The sequence below is a fragment of the Paramisgurnus dabryanus genome, chromosome 21 (assembly GCF_030506205.2).
Source record: "Paramisgurnus dabryanus chromosome 21, PD_genome_1.1, whole genome shotgun sequence".
In the NCBI taxonomy this organism is placed as follows: Eukaryota; Metazoa; Chordata; class Actinopteri; order Cypriniformes; family Cobitidae; genus Paramisgurnus; species Paramisgurnus dabryanus.
The window spans coordinates 29,518,418-29,538,310 of record NC_133357.1 but is presented as its reverse complement, the minus strand read 5'-3'; the positions used below and the strand labels follow the sequence as shown (position 1 = coordinate 29,538,310).

Sequence of the window (19,893 nt, the reverse complement as noted above, 5' to 3'; positions counted from 1 at the left end):
ATGCTTGCATAAATACAAAATACAATGCATACTATATCTTCAATAGCCTATAAAATAAATAACTAATTTAAAAACAAGATTCTGTCTATAAAGACTTATCTTTTGTTATCTTTAGTGCATTTTCACTCTAACACTAACACTAACTTTAACTTATTATATTTTTAAAACTGTGGTAGGCAGTTAGTGAGTGGCAAGTTTTTGCAAATTTGTATATTCAGAAAATAATATAAATATAAAGCTAAACATATACTTTTTGCATTAAATGCATTATACATTTTTTTGGTTTTATTATCACCATAAGTTGCTGTGTGTGGTTGTTAAATAAAGTGTCTTGTGTTTATGCTCAAGTGGGCTCAGTGATATGTTAATAACAATATTATGGTGTTTTCTGAGTCAAAGAGGGAAAACTCACTGTTGTATGTCTCAAAAGAAACTAATGGATTTTGTGATGTAGATTACCTAGAGATTACACTTTTTTTTAAATGGGGGGCCTACAAAACCTCTTAGCCCCTAGGGGGCCTAACATTAGGTTAAGGCGGCAGTGGCGCCCCCAAGGGGGGGCCAGGGGGGGCCGCGGCCCCCCCCCATAAAAGTCACTGGCCCCCCCAAACAGAATGAGATTTAAAAAAAAAATTTTGTTGAGATTTTTATATTTAAATAATAGTAGTAATATGTATTCATTAAAATGTACACTAAAAGCACTATGTAAAAAAATAATATACATTTGTATAATGTGTTAAATAGAATACGATCTTAACCCCTCCCCTCACCTTTACCCGCAAAGCCGTGAGTATGCGCAGCCGCACTGCCATCCATGTGACGTACACGTGACGTCCTGTTCGCTCCTGTTCAGCCATTGGATGCATTACAGAAGAAACTCACAAACTAGTAAGTAAAACTCAGTTAATTATAGGTTATATAAAGCATATTGTTCCAAGCTTAATCACTGTCAGGGTTTAAATTGGGCTGGGGCACCAGAGACGTCATGCCCATTCAAACTGACCCTCGGTTTTTGAGCCAACTGGATTTTGCATGCAACCTCAAAATCACAGAAGCATCCATTAATCTGTTACTTGTCTTTTAATCTGTTTAATATGCGCAATATAATCAATTCTGTGCTGCATCCTTGTCACTTTTCTGAGATTTTCGCCGTTTTGATCATGTTAAATTTCTTTGTTCTGGCGTCATCAGCGTCTGAGAGCACTCACGAGCTTTGCTGTTGCCTTTGGCTTTCTGAGGAATTAAAACGTCTAAGAAACACTCACAACATTTCGAAACCCCAGGACGGTAATGTGCAGTTAACCTCCTCTGTGTAGAAAATGTATAGTTTAAAATGTGACCGTCTCGACGTTATATTAGAAGATTTCTAGATTCATCTTCTTGGTGCAACGGCAAAGTTCGCCAGAGTTCACGGGCACGGGGGCGCGGAATCACACATGCTCACATACGAGGTAACATTTAATGCAAAAGTCCGTTCCTCTAATAATTTTATCTAAACATATTTTTTTAAATCGTTATTGAACATTAAAACCAATCACGTGGCTATAGCTTATGTCATTTTCGTTGTTTATATACTTTATGGATTTAAAATTACATTAATTTCATAGGATAATGCAGTTGTTTTGCAAAATGCATTAATGACACAATTAAAGTCATTAAACAAAACGTAAATAAACAAAACGTTTCAGATGTAAATATGATGCCAATATGTCATTATTCCGATTGAATAGTATTTGATATAAAAGTTAGTCAACACATTTATTTTGGAGGTTTTTGCATAAAAAAAAGCATGGGGCGCTCAGATTGTTAGAAATGTATGCCATGGAAAAGACTAAAGAATCTATAATATTTCGTTTGATGTCTGTGTATGCACAAATTTCTGTGAGCTGTGTGCACTGTGCCCCCTTAAAAAAATGGTGCATGATGCCCCTGCCCCGCCCGGCACATAGGCTGAAGGTCTCGCTCTACTCTTGCCAGTGTACCTGCTGCGCTTGTGCGTGTGCACTCGCTGCCTGCGGTGCCGCGAAGGGAATAATGTGTTTCCATTCATTATGGGGCATACTCACCAAACGCAAGTTCAACGATTTGCGCGAGTAGATTACATACAAAGTCAATGCAAAGACGCAATCAGACAGACGCGTCCTTGCAAGGGAGGATGCGAATGACGCGAATTGGGCTGCGCAATTGCCGAAAACACGCGCTTTTCCCTTCAAACGCGTCTTTGTGTGTGTGTGTGTGTGTGTGTGTGAGAGAGAGAGAGAGTGTGAGAGAGAGAGAGAGAGAGAGAGAGAGAGAGAGAGAGAGAGAGAGAGAGAGAGAGAGAGAGAGAGAGAGAGAGAGGTAAGATTGGTGCCCACGTCGAGAAAACTTAAGACTAGAGACGTGTTAAGGACTAAAGTATGTCACTCATTTAATTAGAGTATGTCAACTGGATAACACTGGATATAACTCATTGTATAGTTTAATAAAATAATGTATTTTAAATACACAATTCAAACGGTGATCGGTTGATACTCATCTTTGATAGATTAATACTATTCCACCATCTGATCTTTAAATTATTTGCAATTTTTATTTGTCTCTATAAATCATATACACAGCAAAATCACCAGTGTTAAATTTTCAGGGATGGTGTTAAATACACAGTGTTGATGCTGTTTTAACACTATCTGGTAATAAAATAACACTGCCATTGCTAGGCCAGTGTTATATTCACGACAGTGTCAGTGTTAAACAAGGGTGTTATCAGATTTCACTCTGAGCGGTGTAAATCAAGCCACGCCTCCCCTAAACATATCCTGTCAGGGATTTTACCGCCATTTTCTTTCACAGGAGGACTGAAGAGATCAGGTAAATCAGTCTCATAATATTCAGATGGTTTAGCTAAATTAAACTGTTATTTCTCTGTCTGACTCTACGCAGCCATATGCCAAAAAACCTAAATAAGATATTTTTCCCATTTTATTTCCCCTTTGTTCGTTATTTGGTTCAGTTTAATCAGAGCTACCTTGTGTTACGTTGTTCCCTTGTTAGTTTAGTATAAAGTTAAACTGCTAGCTAAAAGTTTAAAACCAAGAAGGATAATTTTAACAGGAGATATGAACGAAAGAATTGAACCATGATAAATGCACTACAAATTGAAGGTATGAAATTAAGTTAAATGAAAGCTCGTTTATTCACCATATGATGCTCGTTATGAGGTAATCATATAGGCTAGATACCGTGAGTTAACGAGGTCGTTTACATGCACGTGAGTGCACGGATATCGGTTAATTATTCAAATTACTGAAAAACACGGAGAAAACCGCAACCGCATTGTCATATGTTTTTCTAAGATGTATGCAAACAGGGGAAATATCGCCAAACCAACAATTAATTTGACCAAAACCTCACAATATATCATCATTTGTATGCACAGATTGGATGCATTGTGTGTTGTATGCTTTTCGTGGCGCTAGATGTCAGACAGATGCAAATGGCAAATACATACGAAAGTGTAAAACGTGTATGGCTAACATTTGTTTTTCTGTCATTATAGATGCTAGTTTGGTGAAAGTTCACACGGAGTGCTTCAAATAATTCAGAAGAGATGCTGTTTTAGGGCAGTTTATTAAAGAAGACCTGACATGGATGACTTCCAATGAGAAACGACTGCTAATACTTATATAAATTCATTACAGAAGGTAAGTTTATATATTTATACATATAAATCATTTTATTTGACATAACTGAACAGTTAACCAATCTTTTTAGTATATGTAGTTTTGTACATATTATTATTATTATTATTATTATTATTATTAATCTGGAAAGAAACTCACATGACCTGATGCCAACTTTAATAAAAATATATTATCTTCTCATACATCGTTTTGCTATTGATGTCATATTAAATAGCAATCAAATTGATTACTATTTTGAAAATGTATAAATGAAGATTCATATTGTCTTGAGTGCTGTTTTTAATATAAAAAGAATGTTGAGTTTTCAGAGTCTTTATTGTCATTTTTTGTGATAGGACCCTACCAGACTATATTTGAATACGGCATACCCATGAATTCTGGAACTGTTATTCCTTAACCCAGTTTGGAGGATAAGAGCTTACCAAATAGTTATGTGAGTACACACAGTACATTTGTACTGTACACTGTCTCTAACATGATTTATTATACTGAGATGATTTTGATTCAAATAACGGTTAAAACTGCACCCTTTTTGGTATTTTCTTGACTCTTTTTGTCTTTGAAAATCTGCAGAAATATGCTGAGGTGATGTATTGCAAAATAGCCAACATGCAACATTATGGATGACCCTCTGTCTGGTCAACAGGAGTTTAAATATGGTAAGTGTACATGGGTTTGCTACTTTTACAGTTTTAAAGTTTAACTGTATACTCATGGTGTTTAAATTCTGTTTTGCTAGGACGGGACAGTGATGTGGCAGCTCTTCCCTGGCTCATTCACCTCTTGCCTTCATTTGTGAAAGGAAGAAAGACTGGAGAGGGTCAATGTGCAACTGAAGCTACTGATTGTGCTATGTAAGTTTTTTTAGTATTTTGTTCTAGTTATTTATTCAGCAGTTAGTTTGCTTGCATTGTTCACCCCATTATAAATGCATACAAGTTCATAAATACACATCAAATACATTCATCAAATACACTCTTTTAAAACACTTAGGTGATGAGCATCAATCCATGCTTTGAGGTGGATGAATCAGCACAGCCCTGCCTGCACTGCGTTGGGAACAGAAGTTGCATCCAGAATTTTTGCATCATTCTGGACCAAAAAGCCATTCCCTCCATGATGAAGACCACTGATGCAGCCTTCCGCTACATCATGAGTAAAACAACTACAGAACTAAATACCAGGTTGGAACGTATTTAAGAAAAATGAAACGTCTTTTGAATTGAAATGTCTGTTTTGTTATGGAAAAATCTTTAGTATTGTGAAGGATAAGCATTTCTGCCTGCCAGTAAGGTAATTGCAGTGTATTTTAATGTTCAAGTTTTGAGTAGGGTGGCTAATTTTTTTTAAACTCTCATTTGATATATTAAAGACCTTATAATAAGTGGTTTTCATGTCACTGCGCTGTGGTATAAGATAACTTTCATTATTCCATACTGTATTCTGTATTCTAATTGTAGCTGAGGTATTTAAATAAGCAGTGTTAAATGCAAAGTGTTGTGTGTATCAATGTAAATATTAAATGTGATGTACTTTAATAAAAAGAGGTTTTGCAATATTTCTTGTCATTTGTCTTTTATAGAAACAACCCATTAGCAACAAAAGTGGCTATTAATCAGTATTTTAACACTTAACATTGTTGAATTCACATTACACCGGTGTTGACTTTAAATTAGGAGTGTTAATTTTTAACACTGTATTTCTGTGCCAACACCAGTGTAGTGTGGAAACAACAATGAACAGTGTTGAACAAAGTGTAAAATTTAACAATATTGAGTGTTAAATTAACATATAATGAGTGTTGTTAAATTAACACTACACTTTTGACTAAATTAACACAGTGTAGTGTGGACACATATACACACTTTTCCAGTGTTAAATTTGACACCCTGGGTGTTATTTTAACACCAGTGATTTTGCTGTGTACTAGTAATAAATAAGAATAACTATACTCCAAGCAGCATTAAAAGCAAAGGGAAAACTGTTGACCATTAGATTCAGGCATAATACATTTTTTAATTGTGCCACCCTAAGATTTGTGCTGGCCCCTTTGTGCCCCCCCATGAAAACAATCCTGGGGGCGCCACTGTAAGGCGGCCCTGGCAACAGATACGATTGGAACTCAATTCCCTTATTAGAATGACTTGAATGACTGTCCCAGTTTAACAATACACTATCAGTAGTGAAGTGCTGAAATATTTGTGGAATTCCTTTTTAACCCAAAACAAGTCTTGAAACTGACACTGGCATACCTAATTCAGGAGTTTCTGCTGAATCAACCAGGCGTTAAACTGAACAAAGATTATAGTCCATAACCTAAATTCTTGGGCTTAATCATTTCAAGAACACATATGGCAATATAATTAAATGAAATGGATTGTTTGCTCACAGATAAAACTGGGAAGATTTTTTGCTAAGTGACACTTAAACTTATAGGAAACTTATAACTGACCTGGAAATACCAACATTACCTGCAATAAACGATGTGAGGGGATTAAAAATGGATGATTTAGGGTAAAAAGGAGCTAAGAGACAAATATAATTTATGAAATACAAAGAGAACAAAACTTTTCGACAAAATCAATTTATTTTCACATATCAATCACATAACTTTATGGATTTTTGCATGTCTTTTCTAGTATTTAAGGTACAACTGGGCAAGAAAAACTGTTAAAGAAAAATACACAGAATGAACAATGGCTTAAAATATAGGACAAATGTTAAAGCTGAAATATGTAAAACAATGTTAAATGTTCAAATCAATCAATTGTTTCTATATTTATCATTACCAATGCCATCTAAGAACAAAAATCTTGACAAAAAACTGCACACATTAAAGAGTTGTCATCTGCTGAATGTTGAACAGGATGAATTTCACAAATAGCAGTTTTAACCTACTAAAAGATACATCAAATCTTGATTTAGTTGATTATGTAAAATAAACGTAAATTGTGTTTTCGTCTTTGTTACGAACCTCTTATAAGACAAAAAACGTACAGTAACTGTCAATCCCCCAAAACAAGTAATTAATTCCACTTCTTTAGTATATAATCAGAGTATATTCAAAAGTACTAGATCGTTTCATCAATAAAAAAGAGAACAAATGTCAGGATCCCGAATGTTATTAAGTGTATTTAGTCTTGTTTCTGGTGCCGGGATCCTGACACCCCCGTATACGTGTTCTGTGGTTGTGTGGAGAGTCATGTGGTCTGTGTATGTTTTGTGTACCGCATGCTCTCCTGTCTTAAGTCTTGACCCTGCCCCCTCGTTTCCATGTTAATTATTCATGATTAGTTTATTCCCTTCACCAGTTTGTCATTGTTCCCTAGTTTAGTTTTCCCTATTTAAAGCCATTGTGTCTTATGTCTTGTGCCAGTTCATTGTGTATCTATGATACCGTCTCGTGTGATCTGTCTTGTCATGATTATTTTCTAGTTCTGTCATTGTTTGCCCCCTCGAGGGTTTTTATGTTACATTAAACGTCTTTAAGTATGAGCTGTCTGCGCTTGGGTTCTATCCACCACCACACCCTGACAACAAACTCCAGCTGAAAGAGGTTATTCAACTGTGTGAGTCAGAAAATAAGCATAATTGTTAGGTTATGTAGACATGACTTATGACATCCAGGTCTATTAAGTTCTTAGCCATTAAAAAAAAAAAAATTGCCATGAAATTTGGAGCATTCAATGACTTTATTCTTTTCAACCGTATTGTTTTTATGTACAAATGTATTTAATCAAGTGCCACCAGCTGGCAAAAAAGCTTGTTAATAACAAAAAGTTAAGATAGAATTCAACACAGCATGCTTTCCTAAGTGTAACGGGTTGGCTACATTGCATGAGTAACACAGAGCAGACGTTCCAAAACTATGCTTCCATTATAATTAATGCCACTGCCGACACCATACAGAGTGCAGCGCGTAGTGGTGCGTATACTCAGCAGAGATCTGGGGTCTCATTTATAAACTTAGGTTGTGATTTATAAAGTGCAAACTTGACAGGAGAATGTGCGGTCCTCCACACAAACTCCGACCAGTGTTTGGAGACAAAATAGGAATTGGCAAGGCCAAGGTGGTGGTGAACTGAAGTCAGACTGCAGAAAGTACATGTTGGAATAACGATTACTCTTAAGTATATACTGTTTAAGTATTGATGCCTCACGCACATTTCTTCACACAATATCATGAAAGTTAAATCCAGCAGTGTTATTTGCGCTTGTACTGAGTGATAATTGTTCCACCTCCATCTCAAATCTTAAATCAAAACTTGTTTTTAATATTTAATCAGCGCTGTCTCACCATCACAGAGTCCGCTATGGAGTGCAGGAGGATGAGATGGCCCGATTCCATGGAATGCAGGATAGAATCAAATACCCTACCATTAGACAATGGCAGAAGACAGTTTAAATAACCAAATATCTGTCTTTAGTACTGTGCATATATCATTAAATGTCAAAGTCTGGAAATACAGCCATTAAGCTCTTGTTCAATCATTACACTTAATGTCCTCGTTATCAGTCCGAACTTTAATAGTGTTCATAACAAAACCTGCATGATGAAAAGTCTGTTCTTTTGTCCCCGTAAGCGCCTGTAGGCTCCCGAAAATTTACCTAATTTTCGTCAGCTTTCCTCAATTTACAGGCAGCAGCGTCACGTTCGTCTGTGTCACAAATCGTCGTAAACGAACCATGACGTAGGTGGAGAGCCCCTCTTGTTTAAAAGTAGTGGCTTCAGCAAATACCGAGTGAGTAAATTCAAGTCGGGCCGTTTCTCTAAAGAGAATTTAATTGGGCACCCTGGCTCATTATAAATGTAAACCCCAATAATAATAATAATAATAATAATAATAATAATAAATATATAATTTATGTTATAATAATTTATTATATATTAATGTCATAGTGCTATGTACTACACTATTCACACCATCAAGGAATATAAGAAAAAAACAAAGAGGTTTATTTATAAACACACAGCTGTTTATTCAAATAAAGAACTTTATTTATAAACACACAACTATGGACAAAGCAGCATAATGTCTCTTATGTTTTCCTCCAAACACGTCAAAAAGTGCCCAAGACATTCGGGAAAGATCCCTAAAAATCTTTTTCAAAGTGATCAAAGTGTTGAAAAAAACCTCAAAAACGTTGTAAAAAGTCACTTTTGCAGGCGTATATGGCGAGTTACCCTTGCCCTGTACTTTGGTATCGCCTCTAATCTGGATTTCAGCGTGGCACAGCGCTCGGAGAGTTCCAGGCTGCGAGAGGGCGGTGGCCGCACAGTCCATCCAGACACCCCGTCAACAATGCTGTCTTCCTCATCAGACATGAGATCTATGGTGGCGCACTTCCAAATGTCCATCTCATCCTCAGTCGCTTCCAGCAACTGTAATACAATCAATAAAGACAATAAGTGACCTGGAAAATACTCACATCGACAAAAAACTGATCTAATATAATAAATCTTACCATTTTTCTTCTGGATCGACTCCGAGCTAAACTTTTCGCCTTTTCCGCCTGCGATGCGAGTTCATGTTGTTTGTATCTGAAGCTCCGGCGTACCGACTCATAATACGTAGCTGGAAAACAATTAAATGAGACTGGTATTAATAAACAGAGTCACGGTACAATTAAACAAGAAATGAGAAAAAACATTAGAAGTTATACTTACAAACAATGTCGTCATTCTCAGCAGATAAATCTGGACTTGCTGAAATAGCCCCAAGCAAATAGGAGGTTACAGCTTCGTTATGAGGCGACGTTAGTCTGTGAAAACAAAATGTGCGGGTTTAAGCTTGGATCTTTTAACGTATCTATTTCCTTATACAAGAATAAAAACATATTCTTTAAATCGTAACGTTACCTTTGCTCTGGTTCATAGCGCCTGCAGTGTGCCTCAGAGACGCCGTACAGCCTCCTAAAAATTACAAGACAAAAAACACCTCTTAGTTATAAAACACACAGCTTGGGCTACTTAAAAATATGCTTATACATAAAATTATTCTTACCGCAATCTTGGGATTGTGCACCCGTCTTCTCTTCTTGGAGGGTTACAAACACCAAACGTCTGTTATGCTCGTCTTGTACTGCTGTATGAGTCGTGGGCGTGGCCATGACCTCGCACGTGATTGGACGAAGGCGAGAAGCCTGTCGGGCTCCTCCAATCACATGCGAGGTTATTGATATAAGGAAAATCTTGTGAGACGTGCGCGCATGCGTATGATATAAACAAACGCGATGTGCCGGAATCTTTGTGTGATATCAACACAGTGTGCTGTCAGTTGAAAGATGGAAGTCCCAAGACTGAAGAAACGACCTCGCCGCTTCTGTGAACATTGCAACACTGAACTGTGTCATACACAGTATTTTGACCACAGAAAGCGCTATTTCAAAAATTGAGTTTGGGAGAAAAAAATCCACAAGGGCTACGTCAGATAACGTACAGAGCCGGCTGCTATCCAGTCATGAACCCGCTGTGAGTGATGTCCCGTCATGTGTAAAGACCCGGAGGATACCATTACTGGAGTTAGAGAAATTGGTGAAAGTGAAATGCAATCCGAGGACCCAGAAAAAGAAGTGATTGAAGAATTTGAAGAAATGCACCCAGCGAATAGCAGTTCAGACAACGGTGAGCATAATTACATATTTTTTATATTAGCTTGGCTTGCTTTACGTATTTTAACATTTTAAACAATACTAAAACATATCAACAAGTAAAAAAAATTAAACAAAAACGTTTTGAGTATGCTATATCAAAAAGTAGCCCTCCAGCATGTTTTATCCATTGTGGCAGCCCTTGCTCACAAAAAGGTTGGAGACCCCTGGTCTAGTTAAATGTGGTTGATTATCACTGTTGTTGTTATTTTAATAGTAATTTATAATTAAATAGGAATATTGTGTTATAATGCATAACGGTATCTTCTGTTTGTTGTTTTTCAGACGAAACAGCAGATGACCAAAGCATTCATCTTTTCCTGGACATCTCCTGTTGTGTGGTAAGCATGAAATTACCTTTGGATATACTAGTATAAAGTTCAATAAATGCTAATCCAGAGCTGAAATGGGAAAACCTAACATGTTTCACCCACATGGTTGTTTTCCACTCTCAAATTTCTGTTAGTTAACTAATGAAAGCAACTAAAGTATAAACACACTTTATAAAGTATAAAAAAAAACTAAAATGAAGTTCAAGTGGATGAAGTTCCCACAAAGTACTTAACTGGTTCATTGCACTAAAGCTATCTGTTTGAGATGAACATGATCTTTTCCAACTACAGTTTTCAAATCTTTTCATACTCAAATGGCCATATTGATGATAAATGAACATATTAATTATGTTCTTTTAAAATCTCAAATGACCAACTCTATCACCCAACTCTATCACCCAACGATTCTATCTTGTCTACAAACCACGTTCTGTCACGAAAAACCACGCGATAAAACAAACTGGAAATGATGCGAAACAACACGCGCACCAGTAAACCCACAGAAGAAAAAACAAGATGCGCAAAAATTTTGACAGAAATTAGCCTACGTTATCTGGCAATAGACATGGTCTAATAAGTACTAAAAAATTATAAAACTGATTTTTTTCCATTTCTTTCCAATGCATACTTGATAATTCTTGTTTAGGCTATTGTATATGATATCAGGGGTTTCCAAACTTCATCAACCCAACAGGTAATCTCAAGACCCACATTTTTTTAGAAATAGTAACATAACACTCAAACACATTTGTTCCTTTTCAGTAGTTTTTGAATAATAGAATTCAGAAGTTTACTTGAATAATTTTAAAATGTCTTATGGCAGGGCTGCACAAATATGGAAAATCATAATTTTTTAGGCTACTATATTCGCACTAAATTGGAAATGATATATTTGAAAATTACAATGAATTTGCAAGGCTGCAGAGTACAGTGCACTACTGAAGACTTATATACTACGGATGATTTAATGATATTATTTTAATAGTCAGCCGTTAACTACAGTGGGCCGGTCTAAGGCTTAAAACTCCAGGGCTGAAAATGAGTCCCACTCCGGCCCTGATCCCATTCTACAATCACCCACAGCAGATGTCTGTATAAAGGAAGAAATGTGGCTCTGCCTTGCTAAGAAAGGCTACATATTCATGCGGTGAAGAGTATGTCCATCCAATACGTTCCTTCTGTTACAAGAGTGTTGTGCAGTCTCTGGGAGGACTTGTTAAAAGACTTGGATTTGAAGAGAAATTAGATGAAAGGCGAAAGCAGGAAATGCCAAAGGGTGTGTTAGGAGATATGATGGACAAGTATGGCAGGATTACCAGAATGTGAATTCAATAAACTGTAGTCATGCCACTATGCACAGTATTTGAGCTGTGATGTAATTGCACAAGTTTCCTTGCTTCATTCCCATCCGGACAGACATTTTGTTGTTTGACATGTTGTTTGTTGTTGTTTGCATAGAATACACAAATTGAGCCAGATTAAAACTCTGTTAAAACAATTAAAATTGTTGAAATAAATTGTTTGGTGTATCTTTTTTACCTAACATTAGGTAATTGCTAATGACATATTGGGCCCTATTTTAACGATCTGAAATGCAAGTGCGAAGCGCAACGCGCAAGAGAGTTTGTGGGCGGATCTTGGGCGCTGTTGCTATTTTCCCAGAAAATAACTCCTGCGCCGGGCGCAAATCAATAAGGGGTTGGTCTGAAGTAGGTTCATTATTCATAGGTGTGGTTTGGGCATAACGTCAAATAAACCAATCAGAACGCTATCCAACATTCCCTTTAAACGCAAGGGCGCAAGTTCCATGGCGGGTTGCTATTATTATGACGGATTTACCAGGCGTAGGCCAGGAGCGGTTCACAGCCGAGGAGACCGACGTTCTTGTAAGAGCAGTTAAAGATAGAGAAGTTGTTTTGTGTGGGGATAGGAGAAACCCGCCCAAATCAGCGTAGGTTAAACAGGCGTGGGAGGAAATAGCCACAGTCTCATCAGCTGGCATCCCCATCGTTGCGCCAGCATTAATCGGGCACGCCGTGTAACGGGAGGTGGAACTGCCTCTACACAGACGCCAGCAGAGGACATCACTGCTTCCACCCTCACCGCTGAAAGGGTTTGGGGGCTTTGAAATCGGACCCAAGAAACGCAAGCAAGGTCCAACCCCAAAGTACTCTTACAAATCAAGTTCATATACATTAAGGTTTCTTATGAAAACATTTTAATTATTATTTACATAAAATAAACGTAATACTGCCACACAACAAACTTATGAAAATATTTTAATCGTTATTTGGATGAGAATTTTTTAACGCAGCCACACAATAAATAAAAACTATCACCACAATGCTCACCACTATGATTTCCCTTATCTCGTGTATTAATATTTTTAAGTGTAACAATTTATGATTTGCAAAAATAACTGTTGCATCTGTGTAGATTAGATAAGCAAAGTGTGTGCGCGTTGTGCACGCTATACATTATGGTCAAGCATGCGCCCTTAAAATAGCATAATGAACCACGCGCAACGCGCCACTGACTTTAAACTTTTTTTTTCTGGTCAGTGGCGCAATTGTTTTTTGAAACTGCAAAATAGCATCAGGGGTGGTTTGCGCCGGAACACGCCTCTTTTTTTGCGCTGAACCGCCCAGGGAGCGCAAGTTCATTCCCGTGTTTGCCGACGTGCGTTTGTGGAGGGAAAAACCCGATGTGCGCCGCTGCAAAATACGAATGATACATGCGTCACTGACAAAGTCAATTGCGCTGGGTGCAAGATAGGGCCCATAGAGTAATTAATATGCACTGTTAGCCTCGACAAATTGAATTTACTTAAAGGGATAGTTTAAAAAAAATTAGGAAAAAATATTTTGAAAGTATTGTGATAAAGGATGAAGAAAATATTTTGATTAATGATTGTCATTAAACTTAACGTTGATTTTGAATTACTCTGTCCAACATCTCCGTTTAGTTAACTGAGTTGAAAGATTTTCTATTTTTAATTCATTATGAATTATAATTATCTTAGTGTTATAATTGGTAGTATAACACAAAACTCATGACTAAGTCAGTCATTGAATAAACTTGATTCTCCACTGAAAGACACACAAAACTGCGAAAAATACAATACAATGTGCTGTTTATGTCAATAAACACTGATCACCTGAACGGTGACTTTCATTTACAAAAATGGTAATTTATCATTTACAACTAAACAACATGAATAATATAAGAGCATAAACCTCTATGACATTTTAACAAATATTTAAGAAGTTAAAGTTCTTAATTCTGTAAAAAAGCTTAAATAATCATAATCTTCAGGGACAAAGGATTATGGGTATTCCTTACAACATGTACTGCTAAAGTTCATTCACTTGAATGTTTTAGTTTAATTAATTGTATACGCTTAAAAGTTAAATGAACTAAGATTTTTTAAGTATATATCCAAAACTCAAAATATTAAGTGATGTTTACATCATTAAGACAATATCTGGGTTAACAGTGTAGCATACTTTGAAAATGAATCAATTCAAGCTAAAATTTAAGAGTCTGTAATTTGGCTATACTGATACCAGAGATTTTCTTAAAATCAAAGTTTAAACCTCTCAGAATTTCACCTGGGTAAAACTCCCCCAGCTGCTACCCTGATTTGCATTTTTATAGCTCACAGCATGTTCATTTACATGTTAAAGCCTCCCCTAGGATTAGGGGAAGGGGGGAAAACTTCCAAGCAAGACCCACGTCAACTTCTGACAACTTAAGGCAGTTTTCGGTGTTGGCAGCAAATTGTCGTGCGCAGTCGTAAACTTGGAGTTTCACAACAATCTACAGTGCCACATTCTGACGAAAATTCCACTTTTCATGCAGTGTCATATATCATGATTACTTTAGCATGATAATTTACAAAATGATAGCATGTTACCATCATAACAATACAAAATGTACACATTAATGTTAATCATCTCAACATACCAATGGTTTTACAATTGCTCAGCTGTCTTTTTGACTTATTTTTCATCTATTAACTTGTTCTGGTTTATACTAAGAGGCTGCATACTAACACATGGCTGCAGCCATGGCATGTTTTTCACTAATATCCAAAGAAATTTTCAAGTTTCTTAAGAAAACCTCCCTTTTCTTTTCTCTCCTGTTTTTCTTCATACAATTCTTCTTCTGTTTTTGTAAGTTTATCGTGTTTAGCTACTTTGGAGATGATTTTTGCTTTTTCTTTCATTGCCTCCAAAGACTGAATTCGAGCTTTGTAACCCTCTTTTGCCTCTGACTTTTCGCCCTCAATCAGCATGTCGATGTACTCTGGAGTGGTCAGAGGGTTGGGCCTCAACGCAATCTCTTGCAGACGAGTTATAGATTGAGCCGACTGATCCATGAGGGACACAATCATGTCTTGAAGGTGAACAATCTCTTCCTCTTGCCTCTCAATCAATTCCTGAACAGTCATCTTTTCTTTTGTAGCTTTTTTGTACTTGTCTTTTAGCTCCAGCAATGTCTGCTTTTCTTTTACTTTAACATACTCCCAACTGTATGTTTGGTTGAAATGCACATTCCAAATGCATTTTCCAGGGCAGACAGTGCACCTACCTGTCCCATCCATTGATGCACAGCCATGTTTTTGAGCATCATCTGCTATCCCACATGGGTAGTGGCATGTAATTGAACATGTCTGGCAGTTGGTAATGTACTCTCCTTTCTTTGTGAGCTGTATTTTGACTGGCTTAATAACGTCCACCTCAATCTCAAAGTTTTCATTTGAAATCATGGCTGTTTCATGCTCTTTAATCTTTTCTTTGGTTGTCCTTATTTCTTCAAGTTTTGCTAATCCAGCTTTAACTTGCGGCTGCAAACCTTCAACTGCTGTTTCAAGATGCTTTCGTTCTTTTAAAACCTCTTGGGTCATGAGCAAGCTTTTGGTTGTTATTTTTTTCAAAGCAGTGAAGAACTTCTCCATACTTTTGGCACCCATGTTCCAAAACATTTCGTCAAAGTTGTCATCATCCTCATCAGATCCCTCATCACAGGCCCTGTCACTGCTGCTTCTGTTATCTGCAAACAATGCAGAGTTGTTGAACTTGAAGTGAACTGGAAGCCCTATATCATTTTTTGGACATGGAACCCCAGAGGCGCTTATTGCCTCCAGAACCGGTGGCTGCTTGCCATCTGCAAAAGTCACCAACATCTGAATGTTCTCTACCACATCTTTGCCAAAAATAGAGAGTACCGAGTCAAACACATAACGCTGCGTTGCTGTTAGTCTTGCAAGAGAGGCCTGGGTAACAAAGCACACTGCATCAATCTCACTTACCCCATTAGCAGAAGTAAAAAGCCTTCTGATTTGCTCTGTGATCTCCTTGTCTCTTCCTATTCCTCTTGTGTCCCCAAACCCTGGTGTGTCCACAATGGTCAGAGAAAAGGGGACTTTAAACCCCTCTTGATAGTTGATTTTGTACACAGTGACCTCAGATGTTTGACTTTCAGATTGTGATCTCGTCTGATCCTCCTCAATTAATTGAAATCTGAAAATGTCCTTCCACTCTACACCAACAATGTAGTTGATCATTCCATTGATCAGAGTGGACTTTCCTGATCCAGTTGCTCCAAGAAGCATTATTGTGCGATTTTGCCTCATGCTTTCTTTGCCAAGGTTATACATCCGGCATCCATCAACATCCATATCTTCTTCTTTCAGAGGCAGTTTGTAAACTGATGGAGATTCAGAATGTAATTTCTTGCTAATATGTTTGAGCAACTCTGTAAGACGTGCAAATTCGCGTTTTGTTGTGCAGACTTTAACAGGGATGCTTTCTTTGCTTCTGCCAGCTACACCACAATCACATCTGACCCTGACAACATATTCTGTTCCTGACTGAAGCTCTGATATTATTCCCTTTTCAGCTCCTGCCATTATTTCATCCCATTGGAGATCTTCCTCTTTAACCCCGTTGTCTGTTTTGGTGAACTCCACAATGTAGCTCAAAATGTGGATATCTTGTCCAAGCTCAGCAGGTTTCTCCCAGCTAACCGATATCTCACTTGAATTTGGTTCGACTTCAGGTTTTCCAGGAGGGCTGCAAGGTAAGGTTTTAGTGGAACCAGGGACTTCATTGGCTGGCCCAAAACCTGCTGAGGTCACTACTCTGCATCTGAACATATACTCCGTGTTAGGACTCAGATCGCTCACTGTGACTTCTTCCGCTTTTGATGCTGTCTTCTGTTTCCATCCATCCTCTCCACTGACACAATACTCAACACAGTAGGAGGTGATGTCCTCTGCTCCAAATCTGGGTGGAGAAACCATCAGCGTCACACTGTTATGGTTTATATCACTTACTGTCACTGTTTCCGGCTTTGAAGGCGGCTCAAAGTTCTCACTGACAGAAACGCATTCTTTATAAAGGTAGATGCTTGAACCTTTCTGTGTTTCATTTGTTAAACCTACTGTCAGGAACTTAATGTTCTTGTTCTCCTTGTTAGCCTCTGCAAAGTCACTGAAGAGCTTTGCTTTGTTCCGCAATGAATCTGCTACTTTGTTTGAAAGGTACCATTGTTCCTTCTCTACATCTATGGTATGGGCACATTGAGGGTCTTCTGGTGTTTGTTTTAAGTAGTTTGATAAAGCTGAGAGGTACGGTTCAGCACTTCCAAGTGAGGTGAAAACAAAACACACAGCATAGACTGCACTGAGAATTTCCTCATGAAGACCATTTTGAGAAGGGACAATCTTTGTGTTTTTCATCATGCTGGTGAAAGACCTTAGCATGCAGATTTCTCTCTCTTTACAGTCCATCCACTCATTCAGGTGTTTGCTGTTGAAAGCAGAAGAATGTCTCTTCTTCAGGATGTCTGCGAGCCCAGCCTCCTCTTCTCCTCCTCCTCGGATTGATGGAAGTTTCTTTGCCAAGGTTCGTTGGAATTCCAGTTTGAACTCAGAGGACATTTCTTTAAAACTTTTAATCTTTTTCCCAATCTGTGGGAACTGCTGTGCAGTGGTGGTCCTCAGTGCATCATTGCACCTCATTTCCAGCTCACTGAAGTCCTCCAGGACAGTCTGTGATTCTTGAACTAATCTTATACTTATCTGACGGACAAGTTTGGCAGCAGAAGAATCTAAACTTGTCAGTGGCAACAGCCAGACCTTCATTGGTATGGCATTTTCTCCATTGGCTCCCAACAATTTTGGCAGGCTTTGGTAGACTTCTACTGCATCCTGAAAGGATGTAGGAGATTTCTGAATTGAAAAGTCTCCAAAGAATCTGCAGGAAAAATTTTCAACATTTTCTCTGTCCTTGTCTTCCATTTTCAGCGAACCTTCACCCTCTATTGCAAAGCAGGGAATCTTCTTGATCATCACCTTCAAGTTGCCTTGAATGTCTTGATGATTTTCCTTTTTGGACACTTCGCGGTCAAAGACAAAAAATGCTTGTGCCCCATAAAGGACACCGGTGACTACATGTGTTGCTAATCCTTTATCAAAGACATACGGATGCTTAACATTGCCTCTTCCAAGGTGATTCATTGACAGTTCCCGGAACTTTGTGGTAGCTTTGTACTTCAGAGTTACTCTGGCCTGATTTTTGGATGCCTTATGATCATTCAGGTATTTGGCCGATCCTTCAACCTCGACCAGTCCACCTAAAAAACTTGCTTTCAGAGAGGCTTCAACTGTTAGCGCTGAGGATTTATCTTCAATTGATTCAGAAGCAACTATCTCAAAGTCACTGTTTTGTTGTGGTCTTTCTCTTGTATTTTTTTCCAAGTCATCACAGTCCCACAGTGTCATGCCTGCCAAAAAAAGAAATAAAGGAAGTTAGACTGCCTTTTACTGCATGATATAAGCTTGGTTTGAAATTGTGTCGTTCAGTTCCATTTAATAACTTTACATGTGGTTCTTACCAGGGACGAGTGAATCTTGGCGGCAGTCATACAGCATCCCGAGGCTGAATGGCCTGCCGAGTGCGGCCACCTCTATCGTTCTGATGGCTTCAGTCATCCCTTAGTCCCTTAAACTAGAAAAAAATATATGTTAGTTCACTGCTCATAATTTTTTCTGACATCTTGTATAGTTGCTTTAGCAAAGACAAGCTCTTCTGAAGTCAAGAGTAAATAAAACATGTTGCTTTTTGGTGAACACTTTAGGATTTTAATTTAAGGGATAGTTTGGATCTTTTGAAGTGTGATTGTATGAGGTACTCTAACTTTCAGAATAATGTGAAAAAGTGTTTCTTTCTACCCTGTAAGAAATCATTTAAGCACTACAGTGATTAAACATGTTTTCCCTATTACTTTTCTGTTTTGTCAAGTTAACAAATTGATTCAATTTATGTTAAAATTTAATGTTAAACATTTTAAGGTAGGTCAAATTAGTTGTTGTTGTGGATGCAGTATTTAAAACACCACCTTTTTGGGGATAACACAGGATAACAGTTTTGCTTTCTCCAAAGAGCAGGGCTGTCCTCGACTAAGGATTTACATATTCGAATCAGAATTGTCGAATCTTTTCATAGTCGACCGATAGTCGAATCATCTATATGTGTGTGCATGGGTTGGGAGGGGGTCAGACCACGTACAAATTGATAACTTTTATTTTCTTTCACAAGCAGCACACATAAACAACTTTCTGATAAAGTGACCAAAACTGTCTTTCAAGTAATAAACGAAGACAAAACTGACGATGCATTTATATATATATTTTTTAAGGTAAAATGTAAGGCAACATTTGTTTAATTATTCCTCATAACATTTTAAAGCCACGATCTACAGAACATCACACAAAAAAAACATTTTGATAACTAAACCTAAAAATATAACAAAGGTGATCCTGCCTTGGAAACCTCGGCTAATTCAGTGTTTTTATTTAATTTGGAGATAGCCCGTCAAAGCAGTCATGACCAAAAAAACCCGACAAATGAGAAATGACAAATAATTTGTGATTGTGACTGTAAATGATAAAAACTAATCTTTATATACAATTCATTAAACGTTAATTTATAACAAGAAAAACACTGAAATTAATGATTTTATAGACACTACGCGTTATTATGTAGCACAGAAATACCTGATTGCTTGTTTTGATCATCTCTGTATTAACTTTAGATACAGAAAGACCGGATGATATTATTTATTTCAGGAATCTCTTTTCTATCATTTGAAAGTGAACAGCGACCATATTAAATCACAAGAAAGACAGTCGTGTCAGGCATTAGGTTCGGTGCAGATAT

The 19,893-nt window shown here is 37.5% G+C and overlaps 1 protein-coding gene and 2 long non-coding RNA genes across 3 annotated transcripts; 1 reads left to right on the top strand and 2 right to left on the bottom strand.

Annotated features, from left to right (window-relative positions):
- Window positions 1-2,597: 2,597 nt before the first annotated feature.
- On the top strand, window positions 2,598-5,584 carry LOC135775949 (uncharacterized). The gene is made up of 5 exons (XR_010543979.2): window positions 2,598-3,683; window positions 4,019-4,116; window positions 4,257-4,342; window positions 4,423-4,537; window positions 4,677-5,584. It is a non-coding gene; the product is annotated as an uncharacterized lncRNA (long non-coding RNA).
- Window positions 5,585-8,724: 3,140 nt separating this feature from the next.
- LOC135775950 (uncharacterized) lies at window positions 8,725-10,670 on the bottom strand. The gene is made up of 4 exons (XR_010543980.2): window positions 9,544-10,670; window positions 9,352-9,446; window positions 9,150-9,259; window positions 8,725-9,066 (listed from the first exon to the last, which is right to left on the bottom strand). It is a non-coding gene; the product is annotated as an uncharacterized lncRNA (long non-coding RNA).
- A 3,140-nt stretch (window positions 10,671-13,810) lies between these two features.
- On the bottom strand, window positions 13,811-18,679 carry LOC135745513 (uncharacterized). Its single transcript, XM_073812971.1, has 2 exons — window positions 18,569-18,679; window positions 13,811-18,457 (listed from the first exon to the last, which is right to left on the bottom strand). The coding sequence occupies exons 1-2, from the start codon at window positions 18,663-18,665 to the stop codon at window positions 14,751-14,753; spliced, it is 3,804 nt and encodes a 1,267-aa protein (XP_073669072.1). The 5' UTR covers window positions 18,666-18,679; the 3' UTR covers window positions 13,811-14,750.
- Between the last annotated feature and the right edge of the window lie 1,214 nt (window positions 18,680-19,893).